This window comes from Setaria viridis, chromosome 8, assembly GCF_005286985.2.
Source record: "Setaria viridis chromosome 8, Setaria_viridis_v4.0, whole genome shotgun sequence".
Lineage (NCBI taxonomy): Eukaryota > Viridiplantae > Streptophyta > Magnoliopsida > Poales > Poaceae > Setaria > Setaria viridis.
The window spans coordinates 40,690,312-40,704,719 of NC_048270.2; the positions used below are offsets into that span (position 1 = coordinate 40,690,312).

General features: G+C 45.5%; 1 protein-coding gene and 1 pseudogene across 1 annotated transcript; one reads left to right on the forward strand and one right to left on the reverse strand.

Annotated features, from left to right (window-relative positions):
* Positions 1-4,147: 4,147 nt before the first annotated feature.
* On the reverse strand, positions 4,148-6,689 carry LOC117834685 (uncharacterized). Its single transcript, XM_034714214.2, has one exon. It carries the CDS (start codon positions 6,470-6,472, stop codon positions 4,328-4,330), a length of 2,145 nt encoding a protein of 714 aa, XP_034570105.2. The 5' UTR covers positions 6,473-6,689; the 3' UTR covers positions 4,148-4,327.
* A 5,048-nt stretch (positions 6,690-11,737) lies between these two features.
* LOC117834686 (uncharacterized) lies at positions 11,738-12,394 on the forward strand (annotated as a pseudogene).
* The last annotated feature ends 2,014 nt before the right edge of the window (positions 12,395-14,408 follow it).

Consider the following 14,408-nt stretch of genomic DNA (forward strand, 5'->3'; position numbering starts at 1 on the left):
CTCCCTAGGAGGGATGCGATCGGTTTCGAAGGAATTTAATATAGATCCTAGCATGTATAGCCACGCACCTTTGTTGTTAATCATTCGTTAGTGTCTTGGTAGTCTTGGAGCATGTCGGCGATGTCTAAGGCAGCATGCTTGAGCCGCTTGAGCTACAGTTGCACCAACTTCTCCTTGGCCGACCGCCTCTCAACATCCTGGAGCGCCGCTGAGATGGCCTCCAGCTCCGAGTTCATGTCCTCCAGGTCGTCGCCAAAGTTCCAAAGAACATTGGCCTGCTCCGCGATTGGCAGCGGCCAGCTTATCTTTCGCGATGCCGATGACGGCGGAAGTGAGCAATCCAGCTAAGATCTCCGCCATGGCTGCAGAGCTCTGAGACTTGTGCGAATGGTGTCTTTTTGTGAATGGAGCGCGTGAACAAAGCCAAGGTGTAGCAGGGTTCAGTAGTTTAGTTGACCACAAAGTTTGCACCATCCATGTGCTCTTTTCTGCTCTTCACAGGCGTTGACGGACAATTAATGGTATCCTGATTACCAGCTGGCGCCAGTGGGAGCGCACTAATGGTATCCTGATTAGCTGGCGTTGACGGACCAATAATGGTATATATCCTGATTACCAGCTGCTGTTTGGTGCTCATCGGTTGGATTATGTAAAGGATTATGTAAGGGTGTGTTTGGTTGCATCATCATATGATGATGCTTGGATGATCCTGGTTGGGGTGGTTACTTGTACGATATGGTTCATTCTAATTAGTAGAACTAGTCCATCAACCCGTGCTCCAGCACGGGCTAGTATTTTTAAAGTTATTGTATTTAAAAATTATTTAGAAATTAAACTCCTAGCTAATAATCAAAATTGTTTAATTACTACTCTCTTATTTTTTAATATTTCAAGATAATACTTATACAGATACGTACCTATCTTTGTCTAGTTGTCATTGATTTTTAATTAATAATTACTCTACACACGTTTTCATCCATATTCATACTTTTTCCATTTTGTATCACACCTCCAATCCTCTATACATTATTTTTAGCATACAAATCAATATTTTTCATCGATTCCTCACATACTTGTACAAATGGTCTAAATGGTGGCATTCATCATGTGTATATACTTTAACTTAGTATTTTTATATTATCAATGACATAAATAGGTAATTTAGAATCATATATTAGTTTACTTTTTGACATTTCTGTATGATACACATGAAGATAATTAGATTAAGATTTAGGTGTTTACTTTCAGTTATTTTTAATAACGACATTCGTGGGTAACGTAGATTAAATTTTAGAATGACATTTTAAGTTATACTTTATAATGATGTGTATCAGTAAATTGAATGAATATTATGGGGTTACTTTAGATTATTTTTTATAATAGCTGAGCTCGATAATTTAGATATAGGTTTAGACCTCATTTTTGATATTTTCACAATGACAGTGATGGGTAATTTTTTAGAAAATATAATAGATCAATGGATATGATTATTAGAGTTTATAGGATTGGTGTTTGATGTTTTTTAATTTTTATGAGAATTTGTCTCTTTTTTCTAGCTTGTTTTGTGGGAACTAATGCGGAGTCTCCAATGGAAAGAAAAATAAAACTACATTGCTACAAAACTATTACTATAAGCTATCTCTCGTTTGTTAAATATTCAAACACAATACTTATTTAGATAAATACTTAATATCTTCATCCAATTACGATAGATTTAGTTAGTAATTACTCTATAATATTTTCATCAACATTTATAATCTTTGACTTTTCACTTTGCATGTAGGTATGTGCTTGAATTTGTTTAATGAACCTTAATTTTGAGATACAATTTTAGCATAGAAATTTCTATTCTCATCACTTTATATGTTTATAAATGGTGACACACATCATACGTAAAGACCTTAATTATTATATCGTATACCAATAGTGTAAGATATAGACGATTTAGAATCATATATTGTTATATATTTTTACTTAAGGTGATTTGATTAAAACGTAGGGTTACCTCATGTTATTTTTAATAATGGCATGTGTGGGTAATATAGATGCAAATTTAAGGGGTTACTTTAAGTAATAGTGGTAGGCAATTCAGTTGCAAATTAGGGGGTTATTTTAAATATTGTTTATAATGGCATAAGTGGGTAATTTTGATGAAAAGTAAGGGGTTACTTTAGTTTATTCTATATAATGGCAGAGGTGGGTAATTTCTATATAGATTTAGGGGGTTACTTTAGGCTATTTTCATAATGGCATAGGTGGGTAATTTTTTTAAAAACATAATAGATCCAATGGCTATGATGATTTGAATCTGTCGATTGATGGTCGGATGTTTTGCTTTTTTGTGAGAATTTATAGGATTTCTCTCTTTTTCTAGAGTGTCCACCTAGGAATCCTATGTGGCTTCACCTGGAGGCTTCAAAAGAAGCCTCCAATTAGTAATGGTAAGATAATGTATTAAGTGGGATGGTCTTATCCTGAATGAGTTGGTACAATTCACCCAATGAAACAAAACAATCATTATTATTTAGAATCATTTAATACATAAATCGAATGATACAACCAACCAAACATACTATTATTAACATACTAGTTACTCGATTTGAGCGAATGGATATTATTATTCACCCACTTGGTTTTGCGCCCATTGGTAGAGGCGGATCCAACAACCCACCCTGGTCGAAGTTCATTTTAGTCGTTTGACCATTTGTCATGACCTAAAGGCCCACACATTTAATTTAATTTGTATCTCAGACATATATGACCCATTCTTTGAATTTTTAAAATCTTGTGCTTCGTACTTCTCCGCGAAGACTTGGTGGTGACAAATCATCGAGCCCTTGGGTTAGGTGTAGACTTAGCTCGGCAGAGCCGGTCTTCGGAGAAAACCAGGTAAGTAGCACGATGTTTTTTTAGAGCAACTAGGCGTAAAGTTGCTGCTGGTATTCTGTTTCTTATGGGATACAAAATTTACAAGTGGACATGAGCAGCGTGCAGCTTCACACATACAGAGTAGACAGCAAACAGAGAAAATGGCAAATGCAGTGCGGAAGCAGTGCTTCTAATCAGTTGTTCTAAAAAAACAGTAGGTTAAATCTGTTGGCCTAAACATTATTGGGCCAAGACACCAAATTAATGTCGTTAGATCCATTAGAGAGAGGTCGTCCTAATCATGTCACGGTCCAACACTAAGAGAACTGACTTTTGATGTGTCCCCTTATGTCCTGATTTAAATTAATATAATAATAATTGTAAAAAAAACAGGGGTACGAGAGGGGGTATTTCTCCCGCGGGGGAGACCCACTAGTACTGGTTTTAGTTTACAACCGGTACTCGAGGGACATTTTCATTTCCCGCGCGAGGAGACCTTTTAGTACCGGTTCTAAACTACAACCGGCACTAGAGGCCTCCCCTCCAGTAGTGGTGGTTGTTAACAACCGGTACTAATGGGGCTCTAGTACCAGATTTAAATTAGCACTGGTACTAGAGGGTCGTTGCGGGCATAAGAAGCGCTCAGTGCTCCGCTCTAGTAAACACAGCCATTTCAAACCTCCCCTTCGTGTTCCTACACGCGCGCGTCACTCAGCCCCATCCGTCAAGAACCTCCGCCGACACCCCCGTCCACCGCGTCAGTCGCCTCCGTTGCCATCCCTTGATGCCACGCCCTCACCGACGCCATCCCGGCCAACCCTGACGCCGCCCCTCCCCGGCTGACCCCGCCCCTCCTCAGCTCCGACAGCATTGCCGCCCCGACGCCACCGCCCTGCCCCCGACACGCCCCCACCTCCCTGTTTGCGCCCCGGCCCCGACGTCACCGCCCCAATGCTGCCCCGATTGGGCCGGCCCCGACGACGTCGCGGCCCTCGCCGACTGGCCGCGCCTACAACGCCGCCTGGCCCCGCTCACCCGACACCGGCCACCCTGCGCCGCGCCTGCAGACTTGCAGCGGCTGTGGGTCGTGCTAAAGTAAGCCCACGGCCGTCGTGATGTCATCATGTTATTTATGTTTTAATTTATGCATTAGTAGAGAATAGCTAGAAATTATAGAAAATTGTTGGAGTAGACGCGCGCTCTTCTTAACAAAACTTGCGGAAATTACAGAACCGACTCCGCCCAAAATCTGGCAACAGACACACGACATGAAAAGAGATACAGACTCCACAAACTAACTCGACATGAAAACGGATACAGACTCGACAGACAAACTCACACATGGTGTGCCACAAGTTGTTGGTGTGTCCCAACATGACAGTAGGCAATATACATAGAATGTTACAAGCACTAGAGAGAGATAAGGACTGCTACTATAGGTGTGTACTTGTTGGAGAGGTCACACAACATACTTGTTGGAGACAGTAGGGCCTCGCTTCAGCACACCGGCATGCGTGAGCAGCGCCCAAAGGTGCGTGATGAACTCCCCTCCTGTTGCAAGAACTTCCAGGTGCACCCGGGCATCGTCAGACGGCGAGACATACAGCATCATCTCCGCCCAGAAATCAGAGAGGACCTTCCACCGCAATTTCGAGTCTTGTATGCGTTCAATCTGCCTTGCAAGCTGAGCGCCCTGTGCAACAAGCGGTGCTTCACCACCATCACCATTATCAACGTTAAACATCAACAGTTCCTTACACCTGCTCTCCAGATCATTGGACCCTTGGAGTAGCTTTCGTAATCGCTGCCACCGAGGGTCGCCTCCATTATCAATTGACTCATCAAGTATGGCTTCCGATATAGAGTGGTGGTCAGGTAAGAGGTTAGGTGCGAAAGCGAGCAGTTGCATGCAGTACTTCGATAAAGTGGAGGCTGTTCTAACCGCCTCTGCTTCTTTTCCTTGTTTATCCAGCTGGTGCTCACACAGTGTTGTAGCAATGTGCCAGACCAGAATGGTGCGACTCACCGCTCCGTCGGTAGCAGTAGCATCACATGCCCATGAAAGGTCACCATGGACGCCATTTCTATGTAGCGATGTTACCCCGTTCGTCAGGTTTCCGTTGCTTCCTAGTAGGGAATCAATGATGGCTTTCTTCACATTTCCAGACAGCTTTACTGATTCCATGCGCCCCGTCGTGGCCTTGTCCACCAGGCGTAGTGTAGCATAATGGAGACAGTTCATAACCTTACTTTTGCGGCAAAGACTCTCGAGGAAACAGTACTGCCCGAGTCTGCCCTTCCATGGGCGAAACGCCTTCAACATCAAGAGAAGACGTATGATCGTCTCAGAACAACAGCTTGTTTGCAAAAATGGTGCGGTGACGTAGCTCCGTATCAAAGCCACCTTGAACCAACCTGAGGCCATGTACAGGTACGTCTGGTATGCCTCCAGGAATGCCACGACAACCGGTATGACTATGGTGCCAGACAGCAGAGTGCGGTTGAGACGACTACTGACATAGGGGTCGTCCGTACGCTTGATGTGCAGGCTGGCCACTGCGAGCCACGAGCATAGGGCAGACATGATGACAGGCAGACAAAGAGCCAGGTATCGACCCTTTTGGTAGAGGTAAGAGTACCTTGTGTAATACATGTCATGGACAAAAACAAGCTCCTCCTCAATGACCTTGAAGGCCCGCTGATGTGGCCTATCCCCGGCGAGCAGGCCTTTGAATACGAAGTCATGGGTTTTCTCAAGCTCTGCCTCTGAGAGCTTGAAGCCAGCAAACCTTCGGTTGAGCATCTTGGAGAGAGCCATAGAGAGGCACAAGTCCTTGAGCACCTTGCCCTGATCACCAATGAGCAGATTCCCCTCGCACTGCCAGATCTGCTCGACGGTGGTAACCTTCAAGTCGTCTGGCCTCTTGTACCATGGTGCGCGTCCACGCCGGTTGATGCAGTGTTTCTCACCAGCGACCATGTACCGGTAGCCTTCCATGGTCACAGGATCGAAGGCTACCAGCTTGTTGTCTATATGGTGCATGTATTCGGCGATCATCTTCACGTTCTTGCCAAGGTAGGACTTGCTCACCATCCTCATGGAAGCTATCATCACATATGACTTGAGGACGATAACGACCAGGATGGGTGAGAGAGGGTACCACAGGTATTCTGCATCCACATCCTTCTCGATGTCATATCCGAACTTTAGAAGGATAGACACCAGCAAGAATCCCTTAAAGAGATGTTTGACGTAGATGCTCTTCCAGCTCTCGATGTCGTTGAGGCGGCAAGCCGTGAGGCTGTCCGTGCTGCTGAGGAGCAGAAGCAGGAACACAGCCCACACGGTGAAGTCATTGAAGTACAAATTGGCAGACTGCATCAGCCCAATGGTGTAGCCTACCAGCGGGTAGGAGAGCGCGTAGACTCCCATCACGATGTGATGGAGGAGACCCTTGCTCAACCACCGGCGTAGCGGACCCAGTAAATGCAAGAGGAATATGGCCACCACGGCCAGGAAGACCAAAGCTAACACGTAGAACAAAGCTAGCACATCATCATCTTGGGGAGTGGGAATTGGTGAGGGACTTGTTGCCAAAGCCATGGTTTTCTCCCCCAGAATCTAACTGTGTGGAAACCCTAGTTCTCAACCTCACCACAATGAAGAGAGTACACAGTTTGGAGTCCAGGAGAGCCCTGAGGCCGTTTATATATAGCTTAAGAAAAAGCAGTGGACCTGGACGTTGCGGAAGCAGGCGCGGAAGCTTCAGTGGCAGGCCGACCATGGGGGCCTACTTGTTGCTCGTTGTCAGGTGTCGATATGTCAGGTTGTTCATTTGCTTCTTTATTTCTTTCTCTTGTTTCTAAACCATGAGAGCTTGGACGGAACTAAGACTAAGCTGACTGTTGCAAATCGGCCCCTCCTTACATTGATTCCATGCTCCTCTAAGACCAAGAAAAGTCTTGCACGTTGCCAAAAGTGGTTATTTATAGGCATATGATTTACAATCTTTAGTATTGTATGTGGACGATTTAGGTGAATGGTCTCAAAAGTCAAAACATGGTTGCGGGGAAACTTCGTTTATTAAATCTAGCTAAATTAATGATGTTGACGGAGCTCGATATGTCTAGGTTGGTCAAGTAGTGAAGTGGTCCTTAAGCTACATACACGACAACTAGAAAGCCCATAGCCATTGTACCGTGGATGTTTTGGACCATAGAGAAACATGCATTCCTGAAAAGCAAGTTGTTCCAATTGTAACTTGTGTCCAAGCTAGACCATTATTAGAGCTACCAACCAGCACTAAGATTACCCTCTAGTCCCGATTGGAGCTACCAACCAGTACTAGAGCCTCTTCCGCGCCTGCCATCGCGAGCACTTTAGATTCTTTAGCACCGCACAACGCCGCACAACAGATCAAGCACAGTACAGTGGCACATAGAGCATAAAGGCACAACGTCCTTATCTCATTCTCCTCTCTTCCTCTCCTTAGCAGAGCACAGCGGCAGCAACGGCCAGAGGTGAGGTGGCGGCAATGGGGGTGGTGCAGGGCTGGCAGGGGGGGAGGAGGGGCGACACGAAGGAGGGAGGGGTGGTGCGGGAGGAGGAGTGCCGGCGGCACAGAGGAGGAGGAGGGGTGGCGCGGGAGGAGGAGGGGGCTCGGGGCGTGTAGAGGAGGGTCAGACAGGTCCTGTTAGCCAGGCCAGCCAGCTGACGGTTGTCCCTGAACAACCAATACCACTCGCTATCATACCTAGTTCTGTTGCTCCTAGCCGTAATGGTGAGTTTGGACAAGTTACACCTTTGTCCTGTGCGATCATGTACACGTCACCTTCTATTCCTAATGTTAGTGTGTCCTCCAAGGGCATACTGAATGACGTGTATGATGATCTTTATCGTATTCAGAGTGGTAAATTACCTCACATGAATAATGTGAATACGACAGCTACAATGCAAAAACCGTCTCAAGATTAGAGGGGAATTGCTTAAGACCTTGAGAACTAAACATGGCATTGATATTGGTAATTCAAAGCTTTATCAAAAACCTTACAATGCTGATTTTGATTATGTTTGCTTTCCTCCTAATTCCCTTGTACCTGATTTTGTTAAATTTAATGGTGAAGACAACTGTTGGGAAAGTCAATACACTGCTCAACTAGGGAAAGGATGATACTTATAATGTTTTGAAAGTTCGCTTGTTTTCTTCGTCTTTGACGGGAATGGCCTTCGCTTGGTTTTCTTCTTGGCCCCCAGTTCTATTGATTTTTGGGATCAATTAGAAGAAATTTTTCATGATCATTTCTTTATAGGGTGGGAGGTATTTTCCCGCAAGCAAATCCCGTTTATACTCAAATTTGACTAGGACTCCTAATCTTGCCTCGCACTCGGTCTGACCGGTCGGGAAAACCGGTCAGACTGGCTGGCTCGTGCCAGACCAGCTACAACGACAAGACCGGTTGGAACGGTTGGTCCAGCTTGGTCAGCATAGCTACCATTTTTGGGTGTCAACATATGCTCCCTTGTTTCTTGGTAAAGCTTGCGTGCCAAGAAATAATTCTAAGAGCGATGAATCCCACCGGTCATTTGTTCTAAGGGCAATATTTCGAAATATCGACCATATTGCCTTTAAGAGTCCTACCAAACACTTTGATGATACTTCTTCAAGTATCTCCCGTTCAGAGCCCTAGGTACCCGAAATCCACTTAAAATCTTCACCATATAGGAATTTCCACAAAGCATACTTGCAATCTTGTATGGCCCTTTCCAACATGGAGACCACTTCCAAACTCATTGCTCTTGGCTCCTATAGGTAGAATTGTTTTCCAAACCAGATCTCCTACCTAAAATATGTTGGCTTTAAGCTTCTTGTTGTATGCTTTAGCCACTCAAATTTTATCCCTTTCAATCCTAACCAAAGCCTCCATCCACTTTTCGGTCACTTCATCAATGTTATCCATCATCAAAGCATAACAGGTATCGAAATCAAGATCATTTTGCTTAGCCAACCTTTATGCACCCAGCTTTACCTCAATGAGCAAAACGACTTCTTGACCGTAGACAAGCTCAAAAGGAGTAACTTTAATTGCGCCATGTCTAGAAACACGATGAGCCCACAAAGCTTCATATAATACCTCATGCCATCTTTTAGGATTGTTTTGATCTTCTTCTTGATGAGGTTTATCAAGATATTGTTGCTAGACTTAGCTTGACCATTGAATTGAGCATAATACGGAGATGAATTGAGCAATTTAATACCATAAGATTCCACAAACTCATGCACATCTTTAGATATGAATGAAGTCCTTTGATCCGTAGTCAAAGTTTGTGGAATACCAAATCTATGTATAGTATGTTCTTTGACAAACTCAATTACCTCTCGATGTGTCATATTCTTGAGGGGAATTGCTTCAGTCCACATGGTGAAATAATCAGTAGCCACAATCACAAAACAATGTCCCTTTTATGAAGAAGGATGAATCTAGTCAATGAAATCCAATCTCCATCCTCTAAACAGCCACAGCTTTATAATCGAATTCATCGATGAAGCAGGCACCAACTGAACATCCCCAAACTTCTGACACTCTCCACAATCTTTGTAGTAACAAAAGCAATTGGCTATCATATTAGACTAATAAAGGCAAGCTCGCTTAATGCACCATTTCATCACACGAGCCAATTGATGCGTACTACAAACTCCTTCATGCACCTCTACCATAGTTAGTCTAGCCTCATTAGAATCTGAGTACTTTAAAAGCAATCCATCAATCATCCGATGATACACCTCACCCTCTACCAGTCAACTTGAGTGCCCATCGTCAGACTTTTCTGTCAATTGAACACTTAGGATCCTACAAATAATTAATCAGAGGTGCTCTCCAGTCATCCACTTCGTCCTTAGCAAATTTTGGACCATCCACGGTCGAAGTAGGATTTTCTCCACACAAACTAGTCAGACCGATTGACTGGGTGGTCAGACCGGTTAGATCGGTTTTCGAAGGCCAGTCGAATCGGCTCCTCTAGGACACAACACTCGGCCTCATAAAGCGTCGGCTTTCTTTCATGAAAGTTCCTTTTCTAGATGCTATAGCTAGATGCTTGTTGTGCTAGAGCATTAGCCCTCATATTTTCTTCCCTTGGTATATGATAGATAGTAAATTCATCCATGCAAGTTATGATGTCCAAGCATTTATAGAGATAGGCATTTAAAAACTCATCTAAACATTGACATACTTTGGATACTTGCTGCACCACCAGCAGGGAATCTCCATAAGCTTGAACATGTTTCACTCTCATCTGTTATAAAATTTTCAAACCGAATAGCAAGGCTTCATATTCAGTTTGATTATTCGTACACTTGTGATCCAATTGGTAGTGATACGTCGCGTCCTTGTAGCCACCTTGCAGTGCCCTCCCCCGCGCTGCTCGTGGGACCCGGCCTCCAAGCCAGTCACCACTGCTCAAGGGTGTCGCACGTCACCGTAGTTCGTCATCGCATGCGCGAGGAAGCTGTCCTTCCCGCAGTTCACTGCCGCTCGAGAGCAAGGTGCCCAGCGCTCATGATAATAGCACTACCGCCGCTGCCGCCGGCGGTACACAACAGGAAGATGATATGAGGAAGAAATGATAATGGAGAAATAAAAATGTAGAAATGAAAAGTGATGTCACAACTATATTACGATGATGTGCCACTGGTAACCTTACCAATAATACTCTTATACTACCTATATATACTAGCTATACCACATGTAAAGTTTATAGTAGTATATAATTAATCCTGACCGTCAGATCCTTACATACGGTCCTTTTCGAATAGTAGTATAAGGTAGTATTGTGTACCGTAAAAGACCTCTATATTTTTTGGCATCAAATTTTTATTGGGCCGGTTCTGTAGGGTTTTGACACTATTATTTGTATATTGGGTTTTGGGTCATTACGTCAGCTTACATAAGCCACAAAGACCATTTTTAAGAGGGCGGGCCTCGCGGGTTGCATTAATTACCCGCCCCACCTGCATATCAAGGCAGATCATTGGAGCGATTCACCAAATTCTCATCTGAAGCTAGCTGTTGTTTTTATGTGTGTGTGTGTTTTTTATAGGACGTACTCCTCAGCTTCAAATGGAGAACAACACATGTGCCACAATGGCTTAGAGCTGGCACACTATCTCGGTATTACAATTTGAGTGCTGTGCGTGTGATGTCTGCAATGTATACGTCACATGGTTGCTATCGTATACACGTCATGTAGCGATCGAATCCCTTTGATATTATATAGGAAAAAGGATAAAATGTAATGAGCACTCCCCTTCAAAAGTCTTGCAGCGCAGCTAGCTGATTCGATTGCCTCTAGCTTGTTCACCAATCTTCTTTAATTTGCTCTGAAATGGAGTGGAACTTTAGCTGCTTTTGGAAAGTAACTGCTCGACAAGGAATCTACGCTGTGAGTGCTATCTTTTGTGAGTGGTAAGTTAAGCGGATTAGTTTTGCTTTTCTTTAAGTAGCTTTCGTGATTCTTGCCCCGACTTTAGGCAAGCGGACCTGTTCTGATGGGACCCAGCAAGACTGACTTCAGACCAGGAATCAAGTACTCGTCTACGATCCATAACATGATGTATGAGTCTACGAGTACTGCCAGAACACAAAGCAACTTCATCTGGTTCCATAACACAAAGTTTTCCTCCATTCCATCCAACTTCATCTGGTTCCATAAGTTTGATGTACATACGAGTGTGAGCCTACGAGTACTGCCTGATCACAAAGCAAAAGAAAAAATATATTGCCCAACTTTTTAAAAAAATATCTCCATTTTGTTTTCCACGCCCAGGGCAACAAGACTTTGACACATCTGACCTGGGACACCCAACATACATTTGCCGACTACGATCAAACGCAGTCTGCGAGACCGATTCTTTAGTATTCTCCGCATGTATATAACCGGCCTATCAGCCCAAAAATACACTACAATTCACAACAATGGCAACTGCAAGCTACCCGGTCCCTCTAGTCGTTTTGGCCATCTTGCTACCAGTCCTGTTGCCTGCCGTCGTTTCTTCCTCTCCAAGCCCAAGTGTAACCAAAGTTAACGGCAGCTACACCGACCTCACTACCCTGTTGGCTTTCAAATCGCTGCTCTCTGATCCTCTCGGAATCCTCGCTGGCAGCTGGAAATCCAACGTATCCTTCTGCTGATGGGTCGGCATGTCGTGCAGCCACCACCGGCCGCGCGTCACGGCTCCGTGGTTGGTGGACGTGCCCTCCATGGAGCACTCAACTAACATCTCGGTAATCTTTCTTTCCTCACCATGCTCAACCTCACAAGAATCGGTGTTGCTGGACACATTCCTAATGAACTAGGAAGGCTACATCGGCTTAGGTTTCTTGATCTGTATGGAAATGGCCTCTCAGACGCCATTCCTAGTACCATAGGAAACCTCACAAGGCTCGAGTTTCTTCGCCTAAGTAACAACATCCTCTCGGATCAGATTCCATTCCATCCAACTTCATCTGGTTCCATAACATGATGTACATACGAGTGTGAGTCTACGAGTACTGAACACAAAGCAAACGAAAAAATATATTGCCCAACTTTTTTAAAAAATATCTCCACTTTGGTTTCTCACGCTCAGGGCAAAGACTTTGACACATCTGACCTGCGACACCCACTACGGGAAACAAGAAAATTGCCGAGTGCCAGGGGCGAAATATACTTGGCGAGCCGTTTGCCGAGTGTAACAATTGGCAAACGGCACACGGCAAACTTTGTGATGGCAAACAAGGATTTGCCGAGTGTTTTCTGTCGCGCACTCGGCAAAGACTTTGCCGAGTGGCCAGAAAACACTCGGCATACAATTGTTGAAAAAAATAAAAAAAAAACCTGTTCCGCCACCGCCGCCACCACCGCCAGCACCACCAGCCACCACCGGCCACCACCGCCAGCACCACCGGCCACCACTGGCCACCACCGCCAGCCACCACCGGCAGCACCACCACCGGCCGCCGCCGCCAGCCACCACCGCTAGCCACCAGCCGCCGGCAGCACCACCACCGCCAGCCGGGAGGGGAAGGGCTGGAGGAGAGGGAGGGGAGGGGCGCCGCCCGCCGGAGGAGAGGGAGGGGAAGGGCGCCGCCCGCGCCGGCGGATCTGGAGGAGGGAGGCGGCGGCGCCGGAACCGCGGGAGGCGGCGGCCGCACCACCAGCACGTCACCACCATCCACGCCGCCGCCGCCGCCGCCACCATCCACGCCGCCGCAGCCGCCGCCGGCCACCATCCACGCCCGCCGCCACCATCCACGCCCGCCGGATCCGGGGCCCCCGACGCGAGTCCCCGCCGGATCCGGGGCTCCCGACGCGCGTCCCCGCCGGATCCGGGAAGGAGGGGCGGATTCCCTGCTGGATCCGACCGGATCTGGGGAGAGGGGCGGGGCGGCCACGCGAGGGAGGGAGGAGGGGAGGGGAGAGGGGCGGGGTGCCGGTAGGAGAGGGAGAGGGAGAGGGAGGGAGGGAGGGAAGGGGCGGCGGCGGCGGCGGCGGGAGAGGAAGGTGGGGGAGGGGGGCGTCGGCCGGGGGTGGAAGGAGGGGGGGGCGCGGCGTGAAGATGAGGGGGCCGGGGGTGGGGTTGCGGCCGGGTGTTTTTTGAGGAGGGGGGGCCAGCTGGTCGCCGAGTGTCCTACGTGGACACTCGGTAAAGGATTTCTTTGCCGAGTGTCCAACATAGGACACTCGGCAAAGTTTTTTTGAAAAAAAATTAAAAAATATCCAACAGTTTCAAAAAAATACTAAATTTTCACACGAACCAATATATGTTATCTATTGACTATACAAAAAGTTTGGTAGTCAAACCAAACTTGACCGTCACTTCGACTCTAAATTTTATGGAATCCTCTCAAAGTTAGTATTCTTCTTCCGAGATGCTTCGGTTTGTAATCATTGTACATGATGAAATATGCAAAACCTTCTCAATTTTTTTTCACAGCCTCCACGTACTATATCATCACATCATGAAAAATCTCATGATTTTCAGACTTTGCTTGTTTTTTTTACAATTTAAAAATACTACTACCACACGTTCATGGTCGTGTTTCCTGAACAAGATGTTCGAAATTTCTTTTCATTTCATGGGTCAGGTCTCAAAATGGGCCAAATAACATGAATATCAATTTTCTACTCATTTTGTTCCATAATTTGAATCACTTGCAGTTCAAATTTGACTTATATCAAAAATTTCCTTGAAATGCAATTAATTAAATAAATATAGCAAATAAATCCAAAAATATACCAAATTTTAACATGGAGTACCACATGTTGTATGTGGGGAGTAGAAAAAATTTCATGGTGAAAAGAGAAAAAAAAATATTTTTTTGCCGAGTGTCAAAAAAAACTCTTTGAAATGTTTTTTTTGACACTCGGCAAAGAAGGGGTTTTGCCGAGTGTTTTTTATTTGACACTCGGCAAAGTCCCGATTTACCGAGTGTATTTTTTTTGCCGAGTGTTTTTAGCTTGGCACTCGGCGAAGAGCTTGTTTGCCAAGTGCTCGAAAAAA

What these genes read in the sequence shown, in the direction of transcription:
- LOC117834685 (XM_034714214.2), bottom strand. Translation starts at nt 6,472, where the DNA reads ATGGCTTTGGCAACAAGTCCCTCACCAATTCCCACTCCCCAAGATGAT.